At 32.1% G+C, this 22,686-nt stretch overlaps 6 protein-coding genes across 7 annotated transcripts; 5 read left to right on the top strand and 1 right to left on the bottom strand.

Moving 5' to 3' along the window:
* Positions 1 to 1,503: 1,503 nt before the first annotated feature.
* LOC110660906 (disease resistance protein RPV1) lies at positions 1,504 to 6,324 on the top strand. Of its 2 annotated transcripts, XR_009150597.1 has the most exons (6): positions 1,505 to 2,140; positions 2,270 to 3,344; positions 3,433 to 3,729; positions 3,820 to 5,241; positions 5,349 to 5,967; positions 6,089 to 6,324. XR_009150597.1 is itself a non-coding variant. In XM_058151352.1 (5 exons), exons 1-5 carry the CDS (start codon positions 1,650 to 1,652, stop codon positions 5,892 to 5,894), a joined length of 3,831 nt encoding a protein of 1,276 aa, XP_058007335.1. In that variant the 5' UTR covers positions 1,504 to 1,649; the 3' UTR covers positions 5,895 to 6,324. The 2 variants fall into 2 exon arrangements, 1 of the variants encoding a protein (XP_058007335.1); XM_058151352.1 differs by having other exon boundaries at positions 1,504 to 2,140; positions 5,349 to 6,324.
* LOC131182059 (TMV resistance protein N-like) lies at positions 6,090 to 19,075 on the top strand. The gene is made up of 4 exons (XM_058150689.1): positions 6,090 to 6,194; positions 6,415 to 6,534; positions 17,817 to 18,312; positions 18,442 to 19,075. The coding sequence occupies exons 3-4, from the start codon at positions 17,822 to 17,824 to the stop codon at positions 19,073 to 19,075; spliced, it is 1,125 nt and encodes a 374-aa protein (XP_058006672.1). The 5' UTR covers positions 6,090 to 6,194; positions 6,415 to 6,534; positions 17,817 to 17,821.
* Positions 8,333 to 11,941, top strand: LOC131182298 (disease resistance protein RUN1-like). The gene is made up of 2 exons (XM_058151353.1): positions 8,333 to 11,561; positions 11,697 to 11,941. The coding sequence occupies exon 1, from the start codon at positions 10,228 to 10,230 to the stop codon at positions 11,086 to 11,088; it is 861 nt and encodes a 286-aa protein (XP_058007336.1). The 5' UTR covers positions 8,333 to 10,227; the 3' UTR covers positions 11,089 to 11,561; positions 11,697 to 11,941.
* On the top strand, positions 8,936 to 9,943 carry LOC131182061 (disease resistance-like protein DSC1). The gene is made up of 2 exons (XM_058150691.1): positions 8,936 to 9,388; positions 9,542 to 9,943. The coding sequence occupies exons 1-2, from the start codon at positions 8,936 to 8,938 to the stop codon at positions 9,941 to 9,943; spliced, it is 855 nt and encodes a 284-aa protein (XP_058006674.1).
* On the bottom strand, positions 13,135 to 14,117 carry LOC131182060 (protein VACUOLELESS GAMETOPHYTES-like). Its single transcript, XM_058150690.1, has 2 exons — positions 14,114 to 14,117; positions 13,135 to 13,874 (listed from the first exon to the last, which is right to left on the bottom strand). The coding sequence occupies exons 1-2, from the start codon at positions 14,115 to 14,117 to the stop codon at positions 13,135 to 13,137; spliced, it is 744 nt and encodes a 247-aa protein (XP_058006673.1).
* A 327-nt stretch (positions 19,076 to 19,402) lies between the features above and the next one.
* Positions 19,403 to 20,798, top strand: LOC131182058 (disease resistance protein RUN1-like). The gene is made up of 3 exons (XM_058150688.1): positions 19,403 to 19,456; positions 20,221 to 20,394; positions 20,490 to 20,798. The coding sequence occupies exons 1-3, from the start codon at positions 19,403 to 19,405 to the stop codon at positions 20,796 to 20,798; spliced, it is 537 nt and encodes a 178-aa protein (XP_058006671.1).
* The last annotated feature ends 1,888 nt before the right edge of the window (positions 20,799 to 22,686 follow it).

Raw genomic sequence — 22,686 nt, 5'->3', positions numbered from 1 at the left:
CTCTTCTAATTAAAGGGAAAATAAATAGTTATTTCTATATGTTATTTTTCACTCTTATTTTCCATCATTCTCAATTTTTGGCTCATTCCAAATAAAAGAGGAATTTGCCACCCTTGAGTATTGTGACACTTTATTTTTTTGGTAATTTTATATGTGATCACTTAATTTTATATGTGATCACTTAATTTTATGAGCATTTTCATAAAATTATTAAATTTTAATTTTTTTAATAAAACTTACAGAAATTTAATTTCATAAAAATTACAGTGATTAGAAATTGAAAGTTTTTATATTAACTTATTGGCTTATTAACTATTATACAAATAAAATTATTTAATTAATAATTATTGATAAAAAAAAATAGAAAAGAAGAGAAATTTAATTGCGAAAGTGATAACTGAATGCTTTTATACATTTTATTTTTTTGAAATTAATAAAATAAAATAATTTTACTTATAAAATAGTCTATCAATTTATAAATTAATTTAAAAATTTTAATTTTTAATTATAGTAATTTTTATAAAATTAAATTAAAATTTAATAAATTTTATATAAAAATTAAAATTTAATAAATTTTATAAAAAATTAAAAATTTAAAAAAAAATTAAAAATTAAAAATTTAAAATTTAAAAATATTTATAAAAATACATATAAAATTAAGTGATTATATATGGTATTTACTTTTTTTTTTTTTTTTATTAAACTACACATCTTGAGATTAGTTTCAATTAAGTCTTTCAATAAAAAAAAAAAAAAAAAGGCACCAAGTCAAGTCAATAACAGTCCCTAGCTTACAAATAAAGCAGAAAAAGTAATGTGAATTTAAAACAAAAAAGTCAGTCCTTGAAAAAGTGGGGCAGCAATAATTTTTCTCACCAAGACTTGCATGCTGTGCCACCCGTCCTGTATTTTAATTTGGAAAAAAGCTTATTGACGTAATTAATTAATATTTTAATTGATTAATATTAAAAAATATTAAAAAATAAATTTATATACTAATTTAAATTAAAATACTTGACAAATTAGATTAAATATAGATAAAATTAAACATAAATAAAAAATTTAGAGAAAAAAAGAGCTTTTATCCATTTTAATTTTTTTGATAAGTCATCGTTACGTTCGTTTATTTAGCTTTATGTTTGGAAACTTTATTAGAAAAAAAAATAAAGGAAGAAAATAAAAGTGATAGAAAAATTATTATATTTTTTTGGATATTAAGAAGAAAATAAGAGGAGAAAATATTTTTTTTTAAATAGTAAAATATTTATTTTTATTTAAACCTAAAACAAATAATAATAAGAATAAAAAAATAATTTTATTCACTCTGTCTAAATTGGAAGGAAAATAATAGTAATTTTTAATTATTATTTTTCACACTTGTTTTTCATCCTTAATTTTGCCTCATTCCAAATTAAAAAAAAAAAAAAAAAAAAATTCTTACTTTCCTTCATAACTTTGCGCTTATTTTCTTCCGATCCAAACATAGCCCTTCTCTGGTGCTTCTTTAAATTTCCCATATTCTCAGCTTTTTTTTTTTTTTTTTTCACCACAAGCAAAAGCCTTGTCTTCCTCTTTCCTTCATACAATTGCTGTGTTCTTGTCTTCCTCTTTCCTTTATATACAACTGTTGTGTTCCTTTTTACTCAATTATGGCTTCTTCTTCTTCTTCTTCCTTGATCACTTTTCAATCGAAGAAGTACGATGTGTTCATTAGTTTTAGAGGTGCCGATATCCGCGATGGCTTTCTCAGCCATTTGCAGGAAGCTTTGCTCCAAAACGAAGTCAATACCTTTGTGGATGAAAAACTTGATAGAGGAGAAGAGATCTCATCCTCCCTCTTGGAAATAATTGAACAATCATACTTTTCGTTGGTCATTTTCTCGGAAAATTATGCTTATTCTCCCTGGTGTTTGGAAGAACTTGTGAAGATACTTGAGTGCATGAAAGACATGGAACAAATGGTTTTACCAGTTTTCTACTGTATAGATCCAACCCATGTTCAAGAACTTACAGGTAGCTTTGGAGCTGCACTTGCTAAGCATAGAGAAGTTTTCAACAACTCTTTAGACAAGGTGGAGAGCTGGTGCCAAGCTTTGAGAGAAATTGCTGGGATAGCAGGGTTGGTTTCCCATAACATTAAGTAAGTTATAAATATATAAATAAGTATTTAAATTAAATACCCTCAAATTATTCTCATATCATGATGAATATTTTTATTTATTTTCTTCATGTGTTGTGGTTGATCATTTTGCCTTTTATACTTGTCCAGGCCTGACTCCGAGCTAATTAAGGAAATTGTCAAACACATTTCAGAAAAATTAAATGATGTGTTTCCAAGTGATTCTTTTGATGAAGGGTTAGTTGGAATTGATTCCCGTGTCAAGGATGCTCAATCCTTGTTATGCCTTGAGTCTACGCGTCTTGAGTCTACGCGTGTTTTAGGAATTTGGGGGATGGGTGGAATAGGAAAAACCACCATTGCTGAAAAATTATTTGATCAAATTTCTGATCAATTCAATAGGCGATGCTTTGCTGCAAATGTCAGGGAAAAGTTTGAAAAGTGCGGACCAGATGCTGTACGAAAGGAAATCCTTTTTCAAGTATTAGGAAGGGAAAGTTGTAATTTAGGCCTGTCCACCAGGAGACGGTTGTCACGAGAAAAAGTTCTCATTGCTCTTGATGATGTGAGTGATTCAGATCAAATAGAACGTTCCATAGGAAAACCTGCGATCTATGGTCCAGGTAGCAAATTCATTATAACAAGCAGAGATAAGCAACTGCTTAGGAACATGGAGGCTCAAATATATGAAGTTGAGAAATTGAATGACTGTGAATCTTCTTGTCTTTTTCGCTTCCATGCCTTCAAACAAGATATTGCAGGAAAAGAATATATGGTGCTGTCAGAGAAGGCCGTTGAATATGCTCAAGGCATTCCTTTAGCCATTAAAGTTTTGGGTTCCAATTTATATGGTAGAAGTGTGAAAGAATGGGCAGATGAATTAGAAAAATTGCAAAGTACATCTGATGAAAAAATTCAGAGAATATTGAGACTAAGCTATGATGCTCTTTCTGCAAAGGACAAGGAAATTTTTCTTGACATTGTGTGCTTCTTCAAAGGGGAAGATGTAGGTCTTGTTGAAAATATACTGGATATCCCTGGCTCAATAATTGGAATTAGTCGTCTAGCTGATATGTCTCTTATTTCTATTACGAAAAACAAGTTACATATTCATGATCTGCTACAACAAATGGGCAAGGATATTATTTGCGAGGAAAAGCGGCTTGGACAACGTAGCAGACTGTGGCATCCTAAGGATATATATTACCTGTTGACAAGAGCTGAGGCAAGAATTAAACACTTGGATATATTTTTCAAGTTTTTTGAGATTTTACATATATTGAAGCTAATTACTCTTTGATTGTTTTAAGCAGGGGACTGGAGCAAATAAAGGGATATCGCTAGACATGTCCAAAATTAGAGAGGTGGAACTAAGTCCTACAGTCTTTGAGAGAATGTATAATCTCAAATTTCTCAAGTTCTACTGTTCAATACCTCATCAAAACAGAGTAAACCTCTCAGAAGGAATCATATTTCTTCCAGAGGAGCTAAGGTTACTGCACTGGTATCAATACCCTTTGAAATCTTTGCTATTGAGTTCATGTAACGAGAATCTGGTTGATCTTCGATTGACTAATAGCAAAATTAAGGAACTCTGGAATGGAGTTCAGGTAGTCTTTTATACTTCTTTATGTATTTTCATCAGTGTCTTGAATTTGGCCCATCCCCCTAACATATATATCTTCTCCTTCTCGGTACAGCATCTTGGAAATTTGAAATATGTTGACCTCAGCGACTGTAAGGATCTAATCAGACTTCCAGACTTGTCTAGATGCCCAAATCTTGAGGTTCTAGATTTGATGTCATGTATGAGTTTGGCTGAGATTCCCTCACCTCTAAAACATTTGAGCAAGCTTACTACACTGAATCTAATGTTTTGTGTAAGTCTTTGCAATTTACCGAGCTTGCTTCATTTGGAAAGTCTTAAGGTTCTTCTTATGAACAATTGCTCAAAAATCATACAGTTTCCAGAGGTTCCATGTAATATAAGACGTTTAGATTTAAGTAATACTGCAGTACAACAAGTGCCCTCATCAATTAGGTGTCTCTCTCATCTTTCTCAGTTGGATTTGAATCGTTTGATGGAGCTTCAAAGTCTGCCAGACAGCATATGCAATCTCAAATCTCTCAGAAAAATTGGTATCTATGATTGTGTGAATCTACAGGAACTTCCGGAGAACTTGGGGAATCTAGAATCTCTAGAGGAGCTTTTTCTATGTGGCTCTGCTATAAAAGAAATACCAGACAGCATTTGCAATCTGAAAAACCTTGTGGAATTATCAGTTGAAATATGTGCGAATCTCCTTGGTCTGCCAGCAAACCTGGGGAATTTAGAGTCTCTAGAGAGACTTATTGCAGATGGTACTGGTATAAAAGAATTACCAGAGAGCATTTGCAATCTGAAAAATCTTACAGAATTATCGGTTAATGAATGTGTATATCTGCAGAGTCTGCCAGAGAACTTTGGTAATTTAGAATCTCTAGACAAGTTTGGTGCACGTAGTACTGGTATAAAAGAATTACCAGACAGCTTTGGCAATCTGAAAGAACTTAGAATTATTTACATTGGTCACTGCATAGTTCTGCATGGACTGCCAGAGAGCATTGGGAATTTAGAATCTTTGGAGCTTGTTATGGCACCTGGCACTGGGATAAAAAGAATACCATCTTCTATCAATCGGTTAAGAAATTTGAGAACATTAAATTTTAGGAGATGTGAAGGTTTGATAATCCCTGCTTTGGCAGGGATTCCCCTTCTAGAGGAGGTTAATCTAGAGTTGTGTGGCCTATTAGAATTTCCCAACACTCTTTGCCATATAGTGTCATTGAAACATTTGTTCATAGGTGGAAATAATTTCGAGAAAATACCTGATACCATCAAACAACTTTCAAGACTAGTTGAACTTGATTTAAGTGATTGCAAGAGACTAAAATATTTACCGGAGCTTCCATCTCTCCTCAAATTATGTGCAACAAATTGCACTTGTCTTGAGTCAGCATCCAGTTTATTCCAACTCCAGACTATTAAAATTTTAGAATTTGAGAACTGCATCAATTTGGATGGTGATGAACGTAAAAAAATTGTGGACCATTTACTGCAAACTCCTTGGCGAAGGGGAGTGGTATATCTCTCTTTCTTTCTCTGGTATTTTATGACTTTTTTTTCCAATGTTGGTAGAGTTTATCATAATATATATTAAATGAGTAACAAGATTTTCACGTGGCACAGGAGTTTTGTTTTCCTGGAAGTCAAGTGCCACAATGGATCAAGTATCATAATGACTGTGGATCTTCTTTCTTTCTGTCATTTACACAACTGAAGCAGGTGAAATCTACCTATTTCACATTTTTTGTTGTTTTTGACCCCAAAGTTTGTCATCCTTGTCATGTCAAAAGAATTGGATGTACAGTCCATTCCATAAATGAGTCTGGACATAGCCAATATCAATTTGACTACTATTGGGGTAAATTGTACCGTGTTAATGGTAATCTCCGTGTGAAGGATAAAATCATTCTTCATTCAGAACACATCTTCTTTTGGCGTTCTTCTCTTAATTTCAGAGAGAATAGCATGGTCTTTCAATTTTTTGTTGAGTATATCAATAAAGGACGCAGTTACAATGGGATTGTTAAGTGTGGTATCCATGTAGAGGAGGAGGAGGAGCCTCCCTATAAAAGACTGAAACATGAAGAAGATCAAACACCTCATGTTGCTTTTAAGGTGCTCGGCAGTGGATATGATTTCCCTCTTGGTATAAATACCATCACTCACTAATCAGTGGCAAAGAACATGTCGTTTTCCTCTCCAAGTGGCAAAGACATTGATACTAATGTTATATCTTTATAAGGTGAGACTACGTTATATCTTTATGAACTTTCAAAATATTTCTTTTGGTTCATCTCAGCATTGAGATTTGGTACAATTTGAATTGTAAATTTTTACCAATCTTGGGTGGCATGTTATACTAGGATGCAAGATGGATGTGGTTATCACATTATGTAAGAGCAGCAAAAGGAAAAAGCTGGTTTCAGTAGAGCCAAGGAATATGTGGGATATGGTATTTACAATTAGAGGGTGAGATAGATGTTTAATTGATCTTTGATAGGAAGAATCCGCATTGCCAGAACTTATATATTTGGGAATTGGATACATAGCATTGCTTCGAAATTTTATTTAGCAATCATGTATATAATGCTCTTTCTAATATATATATATATATATATATATATATATATATATATATATATATATATATATATATATATATATATATATATTTTACGATATTTTGCAGGTTAGCCAGCATAGTCGACTGTCATATCATTAAACAGTATACACTGTACAGTTGCATATTGTGGCTATCTATAGAGTGGAGCCTAAAATTCTAATAGCTAACGGAATACCTTAAGCACAGGTTATTGCCCTATTTGATAGCTTTACATATCCTTATTTGACATGATTTTGTTGGAAAGCATGCAAACTAAGCAGGTGTTACATTACTGATTGTGTTGAAGCTTGAGCACAATTCTCCACCTTAGCTAGTTGCTTGTGTTAAAGCTCGAGCACTATTTTACATCATCGATAAAATTTCTAATACCATTTATTTTAATTCTTTTTCTCTTTTATACTGTTCTTAATTATTAAATTTTATCTTACAATTTTTAGAAAAAGGACAAGCAAAATATAACTGAATACTTTGATTCCTCTAAATCATAGGATGATACGTAAGCAAAATTTTATCTTTAATTTTTTTCAATTAAGTAGAAGTCATTTCTTATTAAATCTTCCTTAAAGATAAATTAATTTTATTATTTTTTTCTTATTTTATTTTAAGCGGAAGATTTTTAAGAAAAAAATAAAATATTTTTACAAATGTAACTTAATTCTAAATTAATAAAATTTTTTCCAATTTTTTTTTTTATCCAAATCAACATCAAATCACTCCTAAACCACCCTGCAAACTATTTTCAACTAATTTTTTTTTCAAACCGCCCTCTGAACGATTTTAAGTTAGGTCTCGAACTGGAACCGTGATTCATAAATCCTCTCAAATTGTCCCATGATGGCTTGGTTTAAGCTTGAACTAGCAGTTCAAGAATCGTAACTTACGGTTCCTAAACTGTAACCACCCTATGAAAAGTAAGAACCTCTCATTATTTATTTTTGGTTCTAAATTAAACTTATAAAAAATTAAGATTTCTATTTTATTTATTTTCTTATTTAATTTAGGAAAAAATAAAAAATCAAATCATGTAAAATTATATGAAAAAGAAAGTAAATTTAAAATAACAAATAATAATAAAATTTTTCAATGAAACTTACATGCTTAACAAGTAAATAAAATATTTTTTGAATAATATTCAGTTTTTATTTAAGTTAGAAAATTTAAATTATTTAATAATTAAAATATTACCCAATTTGAAAGTAAAATTAACCATATTCTCAAAGACAATTTGAAATTATTAAAATATATTGATTTGTTATTTGAGAAAAAAATTCATAAGAATGTTTTTATTTTTGTTTGTTGCTTTGAATCTCTTATATATATATATATATATATATATATATATATATATATATATATATATATATATATATATATATATCTTAAAATGATATCAACAAGTAGTTTCTTATATTTTTTTTATATAAAGTTTCATATGATTTGAAATTTTTATTTTTTCAAATTAAAGAAAAAAATGTGAAACTTTTAAAAGTGCTTATTCTCCCTGGTGTTTGGAAGAACTTGTGAAGATACTTGAGTGCAAGAAAGACATGGAACAAATGGTTCTACCGGTTTTCTACCGTATAGATCCAACCCATGTTCAAGAACTTACAGGTAGCTTTGGAGCCGCAATTGCTAAGCATAGAGAAGATTTCAAGAACTCGTTAGACACGGTGGAGAGCTGGTGCCAAGCTTTGAAAGAAATTGCTGAGATAGCAGGGTTGGTTTCCCGTGACATTAGGCAAGTTACTTTTTATTGTTTTCTATTTAACCTACAAAGATACTAAAACATATTAATATTTTTTTCTTATAACCTTTAATCACGTGTTGACTTCGAGTTCCAATCAAAGTAAATAATAAAAAAAAGGCATTTAAATCGTGATTGATCATTTAAAATTGTCTTCATATCATGGTGATTTTTTTTTAGTCATTTAATTTCTTCATGTGTTGTGGTTGATCATTTTGCCTTTTATACTTGTCCAGGCCTGACTCCGAGCTAATTAAGGAAATTGTCAAACACATTTCAGAAAAATTAAATGATGGGGTTCCAAGTGATTCTTATGATAAAGGGTTAGTAGGAATTGATTCCCGTGTCAAGGATGCTGAATCCTTATTATGCCTGGAGTCTGTGCGTGTTTTAGGAATTTGGGGGATGGGTGGTATAGGAAAAACCACCATTGCTGAAAAATTATTTGATCGATTTTCTGGTCAATTCAATAGGAGATGCTTTGCTGCAAATGTCAGGGAAAAGTTTGAAAAGTGCGGACCAGATGCTGTACGAAAGGAAATCCTTTTTCAAGTATTAGGAAGGGAAACTTGTAATTTAGGTCTGTCCACCAGGAGACGGTTGTCACGAGAAAAAGTTCTCTTTGCTCTTGATGATGTGAGTGATTCAGATCAAATAGAACGTTCCATGGGAAATCCAGCTATGTACGGTCCAGGGAGTAAATTCATTATAACAAGCAGAGATAAACAGCTGCTTAGGAACATGGAGGCTTAGATATATGAAGTTGAGAAATTGAATGACTGTGAAGCTTCTTGGCTTTTTGGCTTCCATGCCTTCAAACAAGATAATGTAGGAAAAGAATATATGGTGTTTTCAAAGAAGGCAGTTAAATATGCTCAAGGCAATCCATTAGCCATTAAAGTTTTGGGTTCCAATTTATATAGTAGAAGTGTGAAAGAATGGGCAGATGAATTAGAAAAATTGGAAGGTACATCTGATGAAAAAGTTCACAGAATATTGAGACTAAGTTATGATGCTCTATCTGCACATGACAAGGAAATTTTTCTTGACATAGTGTGCTTCTTCGAAGGGGAAGATAAAGTTCGTGTTGAAAATGTACTGGGTACCCCTGGCTCAATAATTGGAATCAGTCGTCTAGCTGATATGTCTCTTATTTCTATTGCAAATAACAAGTTACATATTCATGACTTGCTGCAACAAATGGGCAAGGATATTACTTGCAAGGAAAAACAGATTGGACAACGTAGCAGACTGTGGCATCCTAAGGATATATATTACCTGTTGACAAGAGCTGAGGCAAGAATTAAATACTTGGATATATTTTTCAAGTTCTTTGAGATTTTACTCTTTTTCCCTTTCTTTTGACATTGGCATGAAATGCCTATAATATCTAGTGTGCACCTTTTTCATATATTTGAATCTAATTTACTCTTTGGTTGTTTTAAGCAGGGGACTGGAGCAAATAAAGGTATATCGCTGGACATGTCCAATATCAGAGAGTTGGAACTAAGTCCTACGGTCTTTGAGAGAACGTACAATCTCAAGTTTCTCAAGTTCTACTGTTCAGTACTCAGTCAAAACAGAGTAAACTTCTCGGAAGGACTCAAATTTCTTCCAGATGAGCTAAGGTTACTGCACTGGTATCAATACCCTTTGAAATATGTGCCATTGAGTTCATGTGCTGAGAATCTTGTTGATCTTTGCTTGACTAATAGCAAAATTAGGGAACTTTGGAATGGAGTTCAGGCAGTCTTCTATACTTCTTCATATACTTTCAAAGTGTCTTCAATTTGGTCCATCTCCCTAACATGCATATCTTCACATTTTCATGACAGCATCTTGGAAATTTGAAATATGTTAACCTCAGCTCCTCTAAGGATCTAATCAGAATTCCAGACTTGTCTGGATGCCCAAATCTTGAGGTTCTTGAATTGCTTACATGTACAAGTTTGGTTGAAATTTCCCCATCTATAAAATGTTTGAGCAAACTTACTTCACTGTTGCTAACAAATTGTGCAAGTCTGTGCGATTTACCGAGCTTGCTTCATTTGAAAAGTCTTGAGGTTCTTGCCGTACAGGATTGCCCAAAAATCATAGAGTTTCCAGTGGTTCCATGTGATATAAGGAGATTATATATGGGTGGAAATGCAATAGAGCAAGTGCCCTCATCAATTGGAGGTCTCTCTCATCTTTTTTATTTGGATTTGGGTTGGTCGACGGCGCTTGAAAGTCTTCCAGACAGCATTTGCAATCTAAAATCTCTCAGACAATTTCGTATCGGTCACTGTGGGAACCTAAAGGAACTTCCGGAGAACTTGGGGAATTTAGAATCTCTAGAGAGGCTTTTAGCAGATGGCTCTGCTATAAAAGAATTACCAGACAGCATTTGCAATCTCAAATCTCTCAGAGAATTTTGTATCGGTCACTGTGGGAACCTAAAGGAACTTCCGGAGAACTTGGGGAATTTAGAATCTCTAGAGAGGCTTTTAGCAGATGGCTCTGCTATAAAAGAATTACCAGACAGCATTTGCAATCTCAAATCTCTCAGAGAATTTTGTATCGGTCACTGTGGGAACCTAAAGGAACTTCCGGAGAACTTGGGGAATTTAGAATCTCTAGAGAGGCTTTTAGCAGATGGCTCTGCTATAAAAGAATTACCAGACAGCATTTGCAATCTGAAAAAACTTGCGACATTATCAGTTGAGAGATGCGTGAATCTCCTTGGTCTGCCAGCAAACCTGGGGAATTTAAAGTCTCTAGAGAATCTTTATGCCAGTGGTACTGGTATAAAAGAATTACCAGAAAGCATTTGCAGTCTGCAAAATCTTGCAGCCTTATTTCTTGGCAATTGTGTAAATCTGCAGGGTCTGCCAGAAAACATTGGTAATTTAGAATCTCTAAAGGTGCTTCAGGCATATGGTACTGGTATAAAAGAATTACCGGACAGCTTTGGCAATCTGAAACAACTTACAGTGGTTGACATTCTGACTGCGTAGTTCTGCATGGACTGCCAGAGAGCTTTGGGAATTTAGAATCTTTGGGGCGTATTACGGCATCTGGCTCTGGTATAAAAAGACGACCATCTTTGACAGGGTTTCCTCTTCTAGGGGTGGCTAATCTAGATTTTTGTGGCCTGCTAGAATTTCCTAGCACTCTTTGCCATATAGTGTCATTGAAAGAATTGTACATTGGTGGAAATAATTTCGAGACAATACCAGATACCATCAAAAAACTTTCAAGACTAGTTCAACTTGAATTAAGTGATTGCATGAGACTAAAATATTTGCCAGAGCTTCCATCTCTCAGCATATTATCTGCAAATAATTGCACTTGTCTTGAATCAGCATCCTGTTTATTCCAACTCCAGAGTATTAAAGCTTTACAATTTGGCAACTGCATCAATTTGGATGGGGATGAATGTAGTAAAATTGTGGACCATTTATTGGCAACTTCTTGGCAGAGGGAAGTGGTATATCTCTCTTTCTTTCTCCGTATCATAAGACCTTTTAGTGTTTTATTTTTTATTTTTTATTTTTTTTCATATTGTTGGTAGAGTTTATCATACTATATGGTAAATGTGTAACAAGATTTTCATGTAGCACAGGCGTTATGTTTCCCTGGAAGTGAAGTGCCACAATGGATCAAGTATCAGAATGACTCTGGATCTTCTTTCTTTTTGTCATTTAGACAACTGGAGCTGGTGAAATCTACCTGTTTCACATTTTGTGCTGTTTTTGATCCCAAAGTTTGTCATCCTTATCATTTCCAAAGAATTGGATGCACAGTCCATTTCATAAACGAGTCTGGACATAGCCAATATCAATTTGATCACTATTGGGATGAAAAGAATTTTCTTGTTGGTTACAATAGGACGGATAGAATGGTTGTTCATTCAGAACACATCTTCTTTTGGCGTTCTTCTCTTAATTTCATACAGAATAGCATGGTCTTCCAATTTTTTGTTGAAGATATTAAAAAACGACGCAGTTACAATGGGATAGTTAAGTGTTGTATCCATCTAGAGGAGGAGGAGGAGCCTCCCCTTAAAAGACTGAAACATGGCGATGAACAACCACCTCAGGTTACTTTTAAAGCGCTGGGCGGTGGATATGATTTCTCTCTTGATATAAATGCTCTCACTTGCTAATAATCGCCAAAGAACATGTCGTTTTCCTCTCCAAATGGAATGGATGATAGGAAGATATGTTTCTTGTCCTCAATTCTGGCTTACAGGGAAGTGTGCAAACCTATGTTTCAAAGGTGAGACTAATGTTAAAGAGTGAGACTAATGTTAAATCTTTATAAACTTTCAAAACATTTGTTTTGCTCATATCAGCATTGAGATTTGGTACAATTTTCTTTTGAATTGCAAGTTTTTACCCTCTTGGGTGGCAGGTCCTGCAATTACAATGTATGCAAAATGAATGCGAACTGGTTTCAGCGGAGCCAAGGATTATGTGGGATAAATCATTTACAATCAGAGTGTGAGATAGATGTTCAATTGATTGCTTGTCAAGAAAGCATTTCTTTGATAGGAAGAATCTGCATTGCCAGAGCTAATACATTAGGAATTGCATACATAACTTTGCTTAGAAATTTTATTTAGTATTCGCTGGAGCAAGAAGAAGATAAAGGGTTAATGTAATCCTTAGTCCTAGCTACTAAATAACCTGATTAACCATTTTGGATCAGGTGATTTAAGGCTGAAAGTTATTTAAGTCAGTTGAGTCAGTTGGGTTAGGGTGTTACATTACTCTTTCTAATATTTCTTTATTATTATTATTATTATTTTTTTTTTTTGCAGGTTAGCCAGCATAGTAGACTGTCATATCATTAAATAGTGTACATTGTACAGTTATATTGTGGTTACCTATAGATTGGAGCCTAAAATTCTGATAGCTAAGGGAATATTTTGAGCGCAGCTTATTGCCCTTTTTATGTCTTTTTATATCCTTGTTTGACGTTTAATTTGTTGGAAGTCATGCAAACTAAACGAAGACAAACAAAGATGACTATACTGAAATTTAGTTGACATAATCAAGTCAACGCCATGCCCACGTCATTAGATTTGCGGATGCCATCAGTCTGGTTCCGTTCAACTGATTTTGCAATCTCATCATCTCAAGCTGATCTTCCATCATCTGATTTGCTGCTTGCCTAATTGGATCCAATGCATCATTAGCTCTTTTTGGTTGCCCACCCACCATGTCCTGTGTCTCTAGCTGGTTTTGATTTAATCCTGTCCCTTGATCAGTCTTCACACAGTTCAAATGCCAATCAAACGCACAATCAACACATTTGTAGGTCCAAAAACTCTTGTCCACTCCACCGCACTCATCACACACAATGGAAGTGTTCCCATTCCCACCATAAGGAATATCAAAGGTGAGTTTAAGCTCATGAGGGTGTGCATCAATAATGACTGTTCTAGGTAAATTGGCACAATGGGTATGCAAATCAAATTCACATTGAGCACAGCTAAAGCTGAAGGAGCTTCTAGGAACCCCACATGCATCGTATGAATAGGACCCATAAGAGTATGTTGGGGTAGGAAGGAGGGTTAGGGGGTGAGAATTGTGAGATGGGTGGTGACGCCAGCGAGTTAGGTTGAGGCATTGGTCATGGAGGAAATATTTGCATGAAAGGCAACCATGAGATGGTTCAATAGCAATAATTAGTCTTTCACAGGCCATGCACTTGATTTCTTCACTTTCTTCATCAAAGTGAAGAGGTGTCAAGAGATGCCAATGGCGGAATTTTTTTTTTTTTTCTTGATAAGCATCTATGGGTGAAATGCTGATATCCCATCTCTCTTTTAATTTTCTGTCTCTTCATGATTTGGAGGTTACTCTTTTTATATTTTAAATAAATAAAATTAGTATAAATTATTAATAAAAGAATTTTTTAGGGACTAGTTTAATTAGTTGAAAATAAATTTTAATTAGGTTTAGCGTAAATTTGAGTATTAAAAATATTAATCAGGTTCGAAATCAAATAAGATGACTTTCGCGAATACCTTACTCATTGTCATTCTTATATAAGTCATACAATATATATTATGTCTCAGATTATGATGGATCGTATAAAAATTTCTTGGTAGGCAGGTCTCATGGTATAAAACTAAACAGGCTTATTCTAAAGTCTAGGTCAGTTTCTTTTTTTTGCCAACTTCGCTAGATATAGAATTCTTTAAGGTAAGAAAAATAATACAAAGTTCATTTACTCCAAAAGATTAAGATCAATTTATTTATTCAAATCAAATAGTGCTCGCCCTTATTTCTCTCCTTTTTTTCTTTTCTTGTTTTCTCGATCATTTTTTTTTTCATATATCTTTTGCCTTGCTATAAAATTCCCAGTTCGACCTCTTTTTTAACTTTTTTACTATAGAAAATTAAAGAGTTGTGCTGTATTTTCTCATCTATTCAGGTCAGATATGTTCGCGCGCTCTTGCAATATTGCTGCTCACACAATGGCTTCGCATATGCATTATGTGGTTGGTCCTTTAATTCTCAATTCTAATTTTCCTATTGATGTGATGGAGGTTTGCTCCAAAGATGTTGACTGATCTTTCTCTGGAATGGAATTCCATAATAATAATAATAATACTTTTTAATAAAACAAAATAACCATAAAATTCACCTTTGCTTATATTCTACAGAATTCTAAATTTATTTTCTTCCATGTCTTTTTTATTATTATTTTTTTCAACATTTCTCTTGCACATTATGATGATATTAGAAGTAGGTGTCACAATAAGTAAAAAAAAAAAAATCTGAATATATATCACAAAATTATTACCATTATTTATTTAATATCAAAATATTTTTTAAACTAATTATCAAACTCTATTTAATTTTTTTTTTCTTTTATTTCCTACTATTTCGACTTTCACATTTTCTTTTCTAATAATTAAATTTCTTCTGCTACAAAAAATCATATTTACATATATTTTTTTTATATATTTTTCATCGACTCTCTCTATGACTCATAAAATTATTTTTTACAAAATTATACGCAAATTTAAACATATCTTATGATAGCTCACCAAACTTATAGCTATATATGTATAATAAAATAGTAAGATAGTTGAAAATGAAAATAAATAAATTAATTAATAAAACTTTCAACTGAGAGTTTATAAAATAAAAAAAAAAAAAATTAAAGCACTCGCAGTTGAGAACTTAAGAGAGAGGTAGCAAACTCATAAGACCTGAAATTTAAAAGTTGAATTGGGCATTTGGCATAATAATAATAATAATAATAATAATAATAATAATAATAATAATAATAATCAATTGGACTAAAAATATTAAACGTTTAAATAAATAATTATAAATATTTTTTAATTACGATTAAATAAATAGTAATAGTAAGGGTTGAGCATCTGGACATGTGATTTCTCCCATTCATGACCTTTTTCTAAGAAGCAATTTCAACAGTAATTCCTTCTAATTTTCTTCTTATTTTTTTTTATTGATAATTTTATGTTGAACTCTTTTTCAAATCGGCACTGAAGTTTACCATAATTTAGATTAACAGCTTTTAAAAGATTATCGTCGAAATAAATAAGTTGAAAACATTATTTATCTTAATTAGAATTTAGTAATTAAAATATATAAAATTTCTTTCGATAAAAAAATAATATATATATATATATCTAATTTAAGTTAAATTTAATTTTTAATAATATTATATATTTAAAAAGATTTTTTTAATAATAATTTTAATAATAATATTAAACAAGTTATTTATAATAAATTATCTAATAATAAATTATAAGATCTATATATTTAATAAATGCATTCTATTATACATTTTCTTAGATTTATGATGAGTTTAGGAAAGAAAAATTCATCAAGATAATGCATGATAGTAGAGATAGTTAGCTTAACCCCTCGGCCATTTGTGACATCAAGGCTTGTTTGGGAGAGAAAGTAAATGGAAAAAAAAAAAAAAAAACTGAACACATAAATTAATATTCAAGTTAAACTTTACAAAAAAAAATTCATTGGCAATTTTAATTTTTATTATGATTTATTTAATATTTATAATTTTATTTTTATAGTTACAGATCCTTAATTGAATAAATTATTGTCATGCATATATTAATAAAATAAAAATATTGATATCACTTTTTTTTCTTTATTCATTTTATGTTTTTTTTTTTTTTAATTCTTATAAAAATTGGAGTCTCTATTTCACAACTTAATATAATAGGATCACAATTAAAATAAAAAGGATTAAAACACCCTTAAAAATTTAAAAATTAAATAAAACAAAACAAATATAGCAATCTCATTTGAAATTGTTGCTATATTTATATCCTATATTTTCTCTCAAACTTATTAGTCAATTTAAAAAGAAAGCAAATTATTAAAAAGATTTTAATTAAATTAAAAAAAAAATTTGTAGCCAATAAAAAATTTTTTACACCTTTATTCTTGATAAGTTAACAGTTCTCTAAATAAATTAACTCTTTTCATTTAAATTACCACTATCAATTTTTTTTTTTAAATTATCAACAATAGGTAAATTAAAAAATATAAAACAATAACTCTCATCAAGAAAAATGTTAATAATACATTCTTATTGAGATATGCCTTATTCACTCATTATTTTATAAATAATTATTTTTTAATATTAATAAATATTTAATTATTCATAAACGAATTTTTTTAAAATAATCCTCTAAAAAACATTTTTTAGAAAAATATTAAATCAATGAAATTTTAAATATTTAAACAAATATTACATAATGATTAATTACACATTGATTAAAGAAATTAATATATTCATATCATTTTTTTTTATAAATATGTACAAATTGAGAAATTTAGACACCAATATATATTTATATTATAAAATTTGAACATAAAATAACCCATATTAACAAAAAAATATTTTTGAAAATTTATAATAGTCAGATTTTTTAAAACATAAATAAAGAAAAAATTATTATTTTCTTATTTTATTCTTTCATTTAAAGATAGAAACAATAAATAATATAGGTAGGCAAATTAATAAGAAAGAGATATGGCACCGAAATTAATTGTCCCTTGGAAAGTTGAAAGGTAAGGTTGACCACGAGTCTTTCCTGTACACAGAGATAAAACATTATTATCTTCTACTTTCCAAATTTCTTTCAAATTATTTCCTTACATCTCAAATTTTAATTGAAATTGAAATTTATAAATTATAATACCACCAAATAAAAAAATTCATTGATTATGTTTAATTTCTTCTAAATTTATGTTTGATTAATGGAGTGAAAATTCTTAATCCTCCTTTTTGAAATCTAAAATTTTATAAAAATTTACCTTAATTAATTTTTTAATTACTTTTATTTTTAAAATGAAAAAATTTAATTCTTTTTAACTAAAAAAAATTATTCATTTTAAAATGAATGTGTGCAGGTAGTGTTTGAATGTGCTTTAAAATAGTTAAATTTTGTTTTTCATTATTTATTTATTTTTTCATTCTTAGGGAAAAAAAAGGGATAGTAGAAAATAAATTATATTTTTTGAAGGTGGATTTATAAAGGCTTCCTAATTTCTACTTTGAAAGAATTATTGTGTTTTGCTTTTGTGCTTTAGCATTACTTAAAGTGATTTTTTTTTTTCACTGGAAAGATTAACCAAAATTTCGCATTTTCTAACCACAAACAAAAACATTGTCTTCCTCTTTCCTTTATACAGTTTGTTGTGTTCCCTTTTGCTATTATCAGGAATTATGGCTTCTTCTTCTTCTTCTTCCTTGATCACTCTTCCATCGAAGAAGTACGATGTGTTCATTAGTTTTAGAGGTGCCGATATCCGCGATGGTTTTCTCAGCCATTTGCGGGAGGCTTTGCGCCAAAACGAAGCCAATACCTTTGTGGATGAAAAACTTGATAGAGGAGAAGAGATCTCATCCTCCCTCTTGGAAATAATTGAAGAGTCATACTTTTCGTTGGTCATTTTGTCGGAAAATTATGCTTATTCTCCCTGGTGTTTGGAAGAACTTGTGAAGATACTTGAGTGCAAGAAAGACATGGAACAAATGGTTTTACCAGTTTTCTACTGTATAGATCCAACCCATGTTCAAGAACTTACAGGTAGCTTTGGAGCTGCACTTGCTAAGCATAGAGAAGTTTTCAACAACTCTTTAGACAAGGTGGAGAGCTGGTGCCAAGCTTTGAGAGAAATTGCTGGGATAGCAGGGTTGGTTTCCCATAACATTAAGTAAGTTATAAATATATAAATAAGTATTTAAATTAAATACCCTCAAATTATTCTCATATCATGATGAATATTTTTATTTATTTTCTTCATGTGTTGTGGTTGATCATTTTGCCTTTTATACTTGTCCAGGCCTGACTCCGAGCTAATTAAGGAAATTGACAAACACATTTCAGAAAAATTAAATGATGTGTTTCCAAGTCATTCTTTTGATGAAGGGTTAGTGGGAATTGATTCCCGTGTCAAGGATGCTCAATCCTTATTATGCCTTGAGTCTACGCGTGTTTTAGGAATTTGGGGGATGGGTGGTACAGGAAAAACTACCATTGCTGAAAAATTATTTGATCGAATTTCTGATCAATTCAATAGGCGATGCTTTGCTGCAAATGTCAGGGAAAAGTTTGAAAAGTACGGACCAGATCTTTGTCGAAAGGAAATCCTTTTTCAAGTATTAGGTAGGGAAAGTTGTAATTTAGGTCTGCCCACCAGGAGACGGTTGTCACGAGAAAAAGTTCTCATTGCTCTTGATGATGTGAGTGATTCAGATCAAATAGAACGTTCCATAGGAAAACCTGCTATCTATGGTCCAGGTAGCAAATTCATTATAACAAGCAGAGATAAGCAACTGCTTAGGAACATGGAGGCTCAAATATATGAAGTTGAGAAATTGAATGACTGTGAATCTTCTTGTCTTTTTCGCTTCCATGCCTTCAAACAAGATATTGCAGGAAAAGATTATATGGTCTTTGTCAGAGAAGGCCGTTGAATATGCTCAAGGCATTCCTTTAGCCATTAAAGTTTTGGGTTCCAATTTATATGGTAGAAGTGTGAGAGAATGGGCGGATGAATTAGAAAAATTGCAAAGTACATCGATGAAAAATTCAGAGAATATTGAGACTAAGCTATGATGCTCTTTACGCAAAGGACAAGGAAATTTTTCTTGACATTGTGTGCTTCTTCAAAGGGAAGATGTAGGTCTTGTTGAAAATATCTGGATATCCCTGGCTCAATAATTGGAATTAGTCGTCTAGCTGATATGTCTCTTATTTCTATTACGAAAAACAAGTTACATATTCATGATCTGCTGCAACAAATGGGCAAGGATATTATTTGCGAGGAAAAGCGGCTTGGACAACGTAGCGGTGTGGCATCCTAAGGATATATATTACTGTTGACAAGAGCTGAGGCAAGAATTAAACACTTTGATATATTTTTCAAGTTTTTGAGATTTTAAATATATTGAAGCTAATTACTCTTTGATTGTTTTAAGCAGGACTGGAGCAAATAAAGGGATATCGCTAGACATGTCCAAAATTAGAGAGGTGGAACTAAGTCCTACAGTCTTTGAGAGAATGTATAATCTCAAATTTCTCAAGTTCTCTTGTTCAATACCTCATCACAACAGAGTAAACCTCTCGGAAGGAATCATATTTCTTCCAGAGGAGCTAAGGTTACTTTGCTTGGTATCAATACCCTTTGAAATCTTTGCTATTGAGTTCATGTGCCGAGAATCGTTGATCTTCGATTGACTAATAGCAAAATTAAGGAACTCTGGAATGGAGTTCAGGTAGTCTTTATACTTCTTTATGTATTTTCATCGTTGTCTTGAATTTGGCCCATCCCCTAACATATATATCTTCTCCTTCTCAAAGATCTTGGAAATTTGAAATATGTTGACCTCAAATCGTAAGGATCTAATCGGACTTCAGACTTGTCTAGATGCCCAAATCTTGAGGTTCTAGATTTGATGTCATGTATGAGTTTGGTGAGATTCCCTCACCTCTAAAACATTTGAGCAAGCTTACTACACTGAATCTAATGTTTTGTGTAAGTCTTTGCAATTTACCGAGCTTGCTTCATTTGGAAAGTCTTAAGGTTCTTTTTATGAACTATTGCTCAAAAATCATACAGATTTCAGAGGTTCCATGTAATATAAGACGTTTAGATTTAAGTAATACTGCAGTACAACAAGTGCCCTCATCAATTAGGTGTCTCTCTCATCTTTCTCGGTTGGATTTGAATCGTTTGATGGAGCTTCAAAGTCTGCCAGACAGCATATGCAATCTCAAATCTCTCGAGAAATTGGTATCTATGATTGTGTGAATCTACAGAACTTCCGGAGGACTTGGGGAATCTAGAATCTCTAGAGGAGCTTTTTCTATGTGGCTCTGCTATAAAAGAAATACTCAGACAGCATTTGCAATCTGAAAAACCTTGTGGAATTATCGGTTGAAACATGTGCGAATCTCCTTGGTCTGCCAAAGAACACTGGGAATTTAGAGTCTCTAGAGAGACTTATTGCAGATGGTCTTGGTATAAAAGAATTACCAGAGAGCATTTGCAATCTGAAAAATCTTACTGAATTATCGGTTAATGAATGTGCATATCTGCAGAGTCCGCGAGAGAACTTTGGTAATTTAGAATCTCTAGACAAGTTTGGTGCACGTAGTAATGGTATAAAAGAATTACTGCACAGCTTTGCAATCTGAAAGAACTTAGAATTATTTACATTGGTCATTGCATAGTTCTGCATGGACCGCCAGAGCTTTGGGAATTTAGAATCTTTGGAGCTTGTTATGGCACTGCACTGGGATAAAAAGACTACCATCTTCTATCAATCGGTTAAGAAATTTGAGAACATTAAATTTTAGGAGATGTGAAGGTTTGATAATCCTGCTTTGTGAGATTCCCCTTCTAGAGGAGGTTAATCTAGAGTTGTGTGGCCTATTAGAATTTCCCAACACTCTTTGCCATATAGTGTCATTGAAACATTTGTTCATAGGTGGAAATAATTTAGAAAATACCGATACCATCAAACAAGTTTCAAGAATAGTTGAACTTGATTTAATTGATTGCAAGAGAATAAAATATTTACCGGAGCATCAATCTCTCCTCAAATTATGTGCAACAAATTGCACTTGTCTTGAGTCGAGATCCATTTATTCCAACTCCGGACTATTAAAATTTTAGAATTTGAGAACTGCATCAATTTGGATGTTGATGAACGTAATAAAATTGTGGACCATTTACTGCAAACTCCTTGGCGAAGGGGAGTGGTATATCTCTCTTTCTTTCTCTGGTATTTTATGACTTTTTTTTCCAATGTTGGTAGAGTTTATCATAATATATATTAAATGAGTAACAAGATTTTCACGTGGCACAGGAGTTTTGTTTTCCTGGAAGTCAAGTGCCACAATGGATCAAGTATCAGAATGACTGTGGATCTTCTTTCTTTCTGTCATTTACACAACTGAAGCAGGTGAAATCTACCTATTTCACATTTTTTGTTGTTTTTGACCCCAAAGTTTGTCATCCTTGTCATGTCAAAAGAATTGGATGTACAGTCCATTCCATAAATGAGTCTGGACATAGCCAATATCAATTTGACTACTATTGGGGTAAATTGTACTGTGTTAACGGTCATCTCCGTGCGAAGGATAAAATCATTCTTCATTCAGAACACATCTTCTTTTGGCGTTCTTCTCTTAATTTCAGAGAGAATAGCATGGTCTTTCAATTTTTTGTTGAGTATATCAATAAAGGACGCAGTTACAATGGGATTGTTAAGTGTGGTATTGTTACACTCATTTCATATAGGCATTTTAGGGTAGTTTTGCATCCATTTTGCCCTTATATTTTAGTATATTTTATGTTTTTAGCTTTATTTTAGCTTATTTGTTAACTTTAGATACTTTATATTTGATTTTCGTAATTTTGTTGTTTTTGATAGGATTTTGTGGCAAATCGAAGATCAATGAGTGCAATAGGAAATAATTTGAAGAGATTTGAAATTCTTTAAGCATGGAGGAAAGTTGAAGATATCAAGCTTTGAAAGAGCAAGTTAGGTGAAATTTGCCTGACACTTTGCTTAAGATCCTGCTCAGGGTAAAGCGGCAGTGCTTAAGGTGCAGCACAAGTCAAGCATAAGCAGAAAAGTCTATTTTACTCTAAGTCTGCCGAGATTTGCTGAGGGTCTGCTTAACCTTAAGCAGACAGTGCGACCAGAGGCTGAAATTTGCTAAGAAGCTGCTTAGGGTTAAGCCGAACCCTAAGCAGACTGCCCAGAACGTGAATAGTGCTGCTGACTTGGATAATTTTACACCTCATTTCCTATCAACTCCTTGGCTCTTATTTACTTTTAGGGCAACTTTTTGGGACCATATAAATTCATCATTTCCTAACTTTTGCAAGGGGAGAGAAAAGAGAGAAAAACGGGAAGAAACAAAGAAAAGAAAAAAAAGAACGCAAGAAAGAATAAGAAGGAGAAGGAGCACGCCATTTCTGCTGGAGAGCTGCTGCCAAGTGATGTCCACCTGCAGTTTTTCAGAGTTTTGGGCTCTCCTTCCCCTGGGTTTTTCTATTTCTTAGTTTATTTTT

This window comes from Hevea brasiliensis, chromosome 8, assembly GCF_030052815.1.
Source record: "Hevea brasiliensis isolate MT/VB/25A 57/8 chromosome 8, ASM3005281v1, whole genome shotgun sequence".
Classification (NCBI taxonomy): Eukaryota; Viridiplantae; Streptophyta; class Magnoliopsida; order Malpighiales; family Euphorbiaceae; genus Hevea; species Hevea brasiliensis.
This window is presented reverse-complemented; position numbering and strand designations above follow the sequence as displayed.

Bases quoted from the DNA above. Each gene is read 5' to 3' on its own strand.
- LOC131182059 (XM_058150689.1), top strand. From the start codon at position 17,822: ATGGCTTCTTCTTCTTCTTCTTCCTTGATCACTCTTCCATCGAAGAAG. The intron at 18,313-18,441 runs GTAAGTTATAAA...ATACTTGTCCAG, and splicing joins TTGGTTTCCCATAACATTAA to GCCTGACTCCGAGCTAATTA.
- LOC110660906 (XM_058151352.1), top strand. From the start codon at position 1,650: ATGGCTTCTTCTTCTTCTTCTTCCTTGATCACTTTTCAATCGAAGAAG. The intron at 2,141-2,269 runs GTAAGTTATAAA...ATACTTGTCCAG, and splicing joins TTGGTTTCCCATAACATTAA to GCCTGACTCCGAGCTAATTA. The intron at 5,242-5,348 runs GTATATCTCTCT...CACGTGGCACAG, and splicing joins CTCCTTGGCGAAGGGGAGTG to GAGTTTTGTTTTCCTGGAAG.
- LOC131182298 (XM_058151353.1), top strand. From the start codon at position 10,228: ATGGGTGGAAATGCAATAGAGCAAGTGCCCTCATCAATTGGAGGTCTC.
- LOC131182061 (XM_058150691.1), top strand. From the start codon at position 8,936: ATGGTGTTTTCAAAGAAGGCAGTTAAATATGCTCAAGGCAATCCATTA. The intron at 9,389-9,541 runs GCAAGAATTAAA...TGTTTTAAGCAG, and splicing joins ACCTGTTGACAAGAGCTGAG to GGGACTGGAGCAAATAAAGG.
- LOC131182058 (XM_058150688.1), top strand. From the start codon at position 19,403: ATGGGCAAGGATATTATTTGCGAGGAAAAGCGGCTTGGACAACGTAGC. The intron at 19,457-20,220 runs GCATCCTAAGGA...AAAATCATACAG, and splicing joins TTGGACAACGTAGCGGTGTG to ATTTCAGAGGTTCCATGTAA. The intron at 20,395-20,489 runs GTATCTATGATT...CTGCTATAAAAG, and splicing joins TCAAATCTCTCGAGAAATTG to AAATACTCAGACAGCATTTG.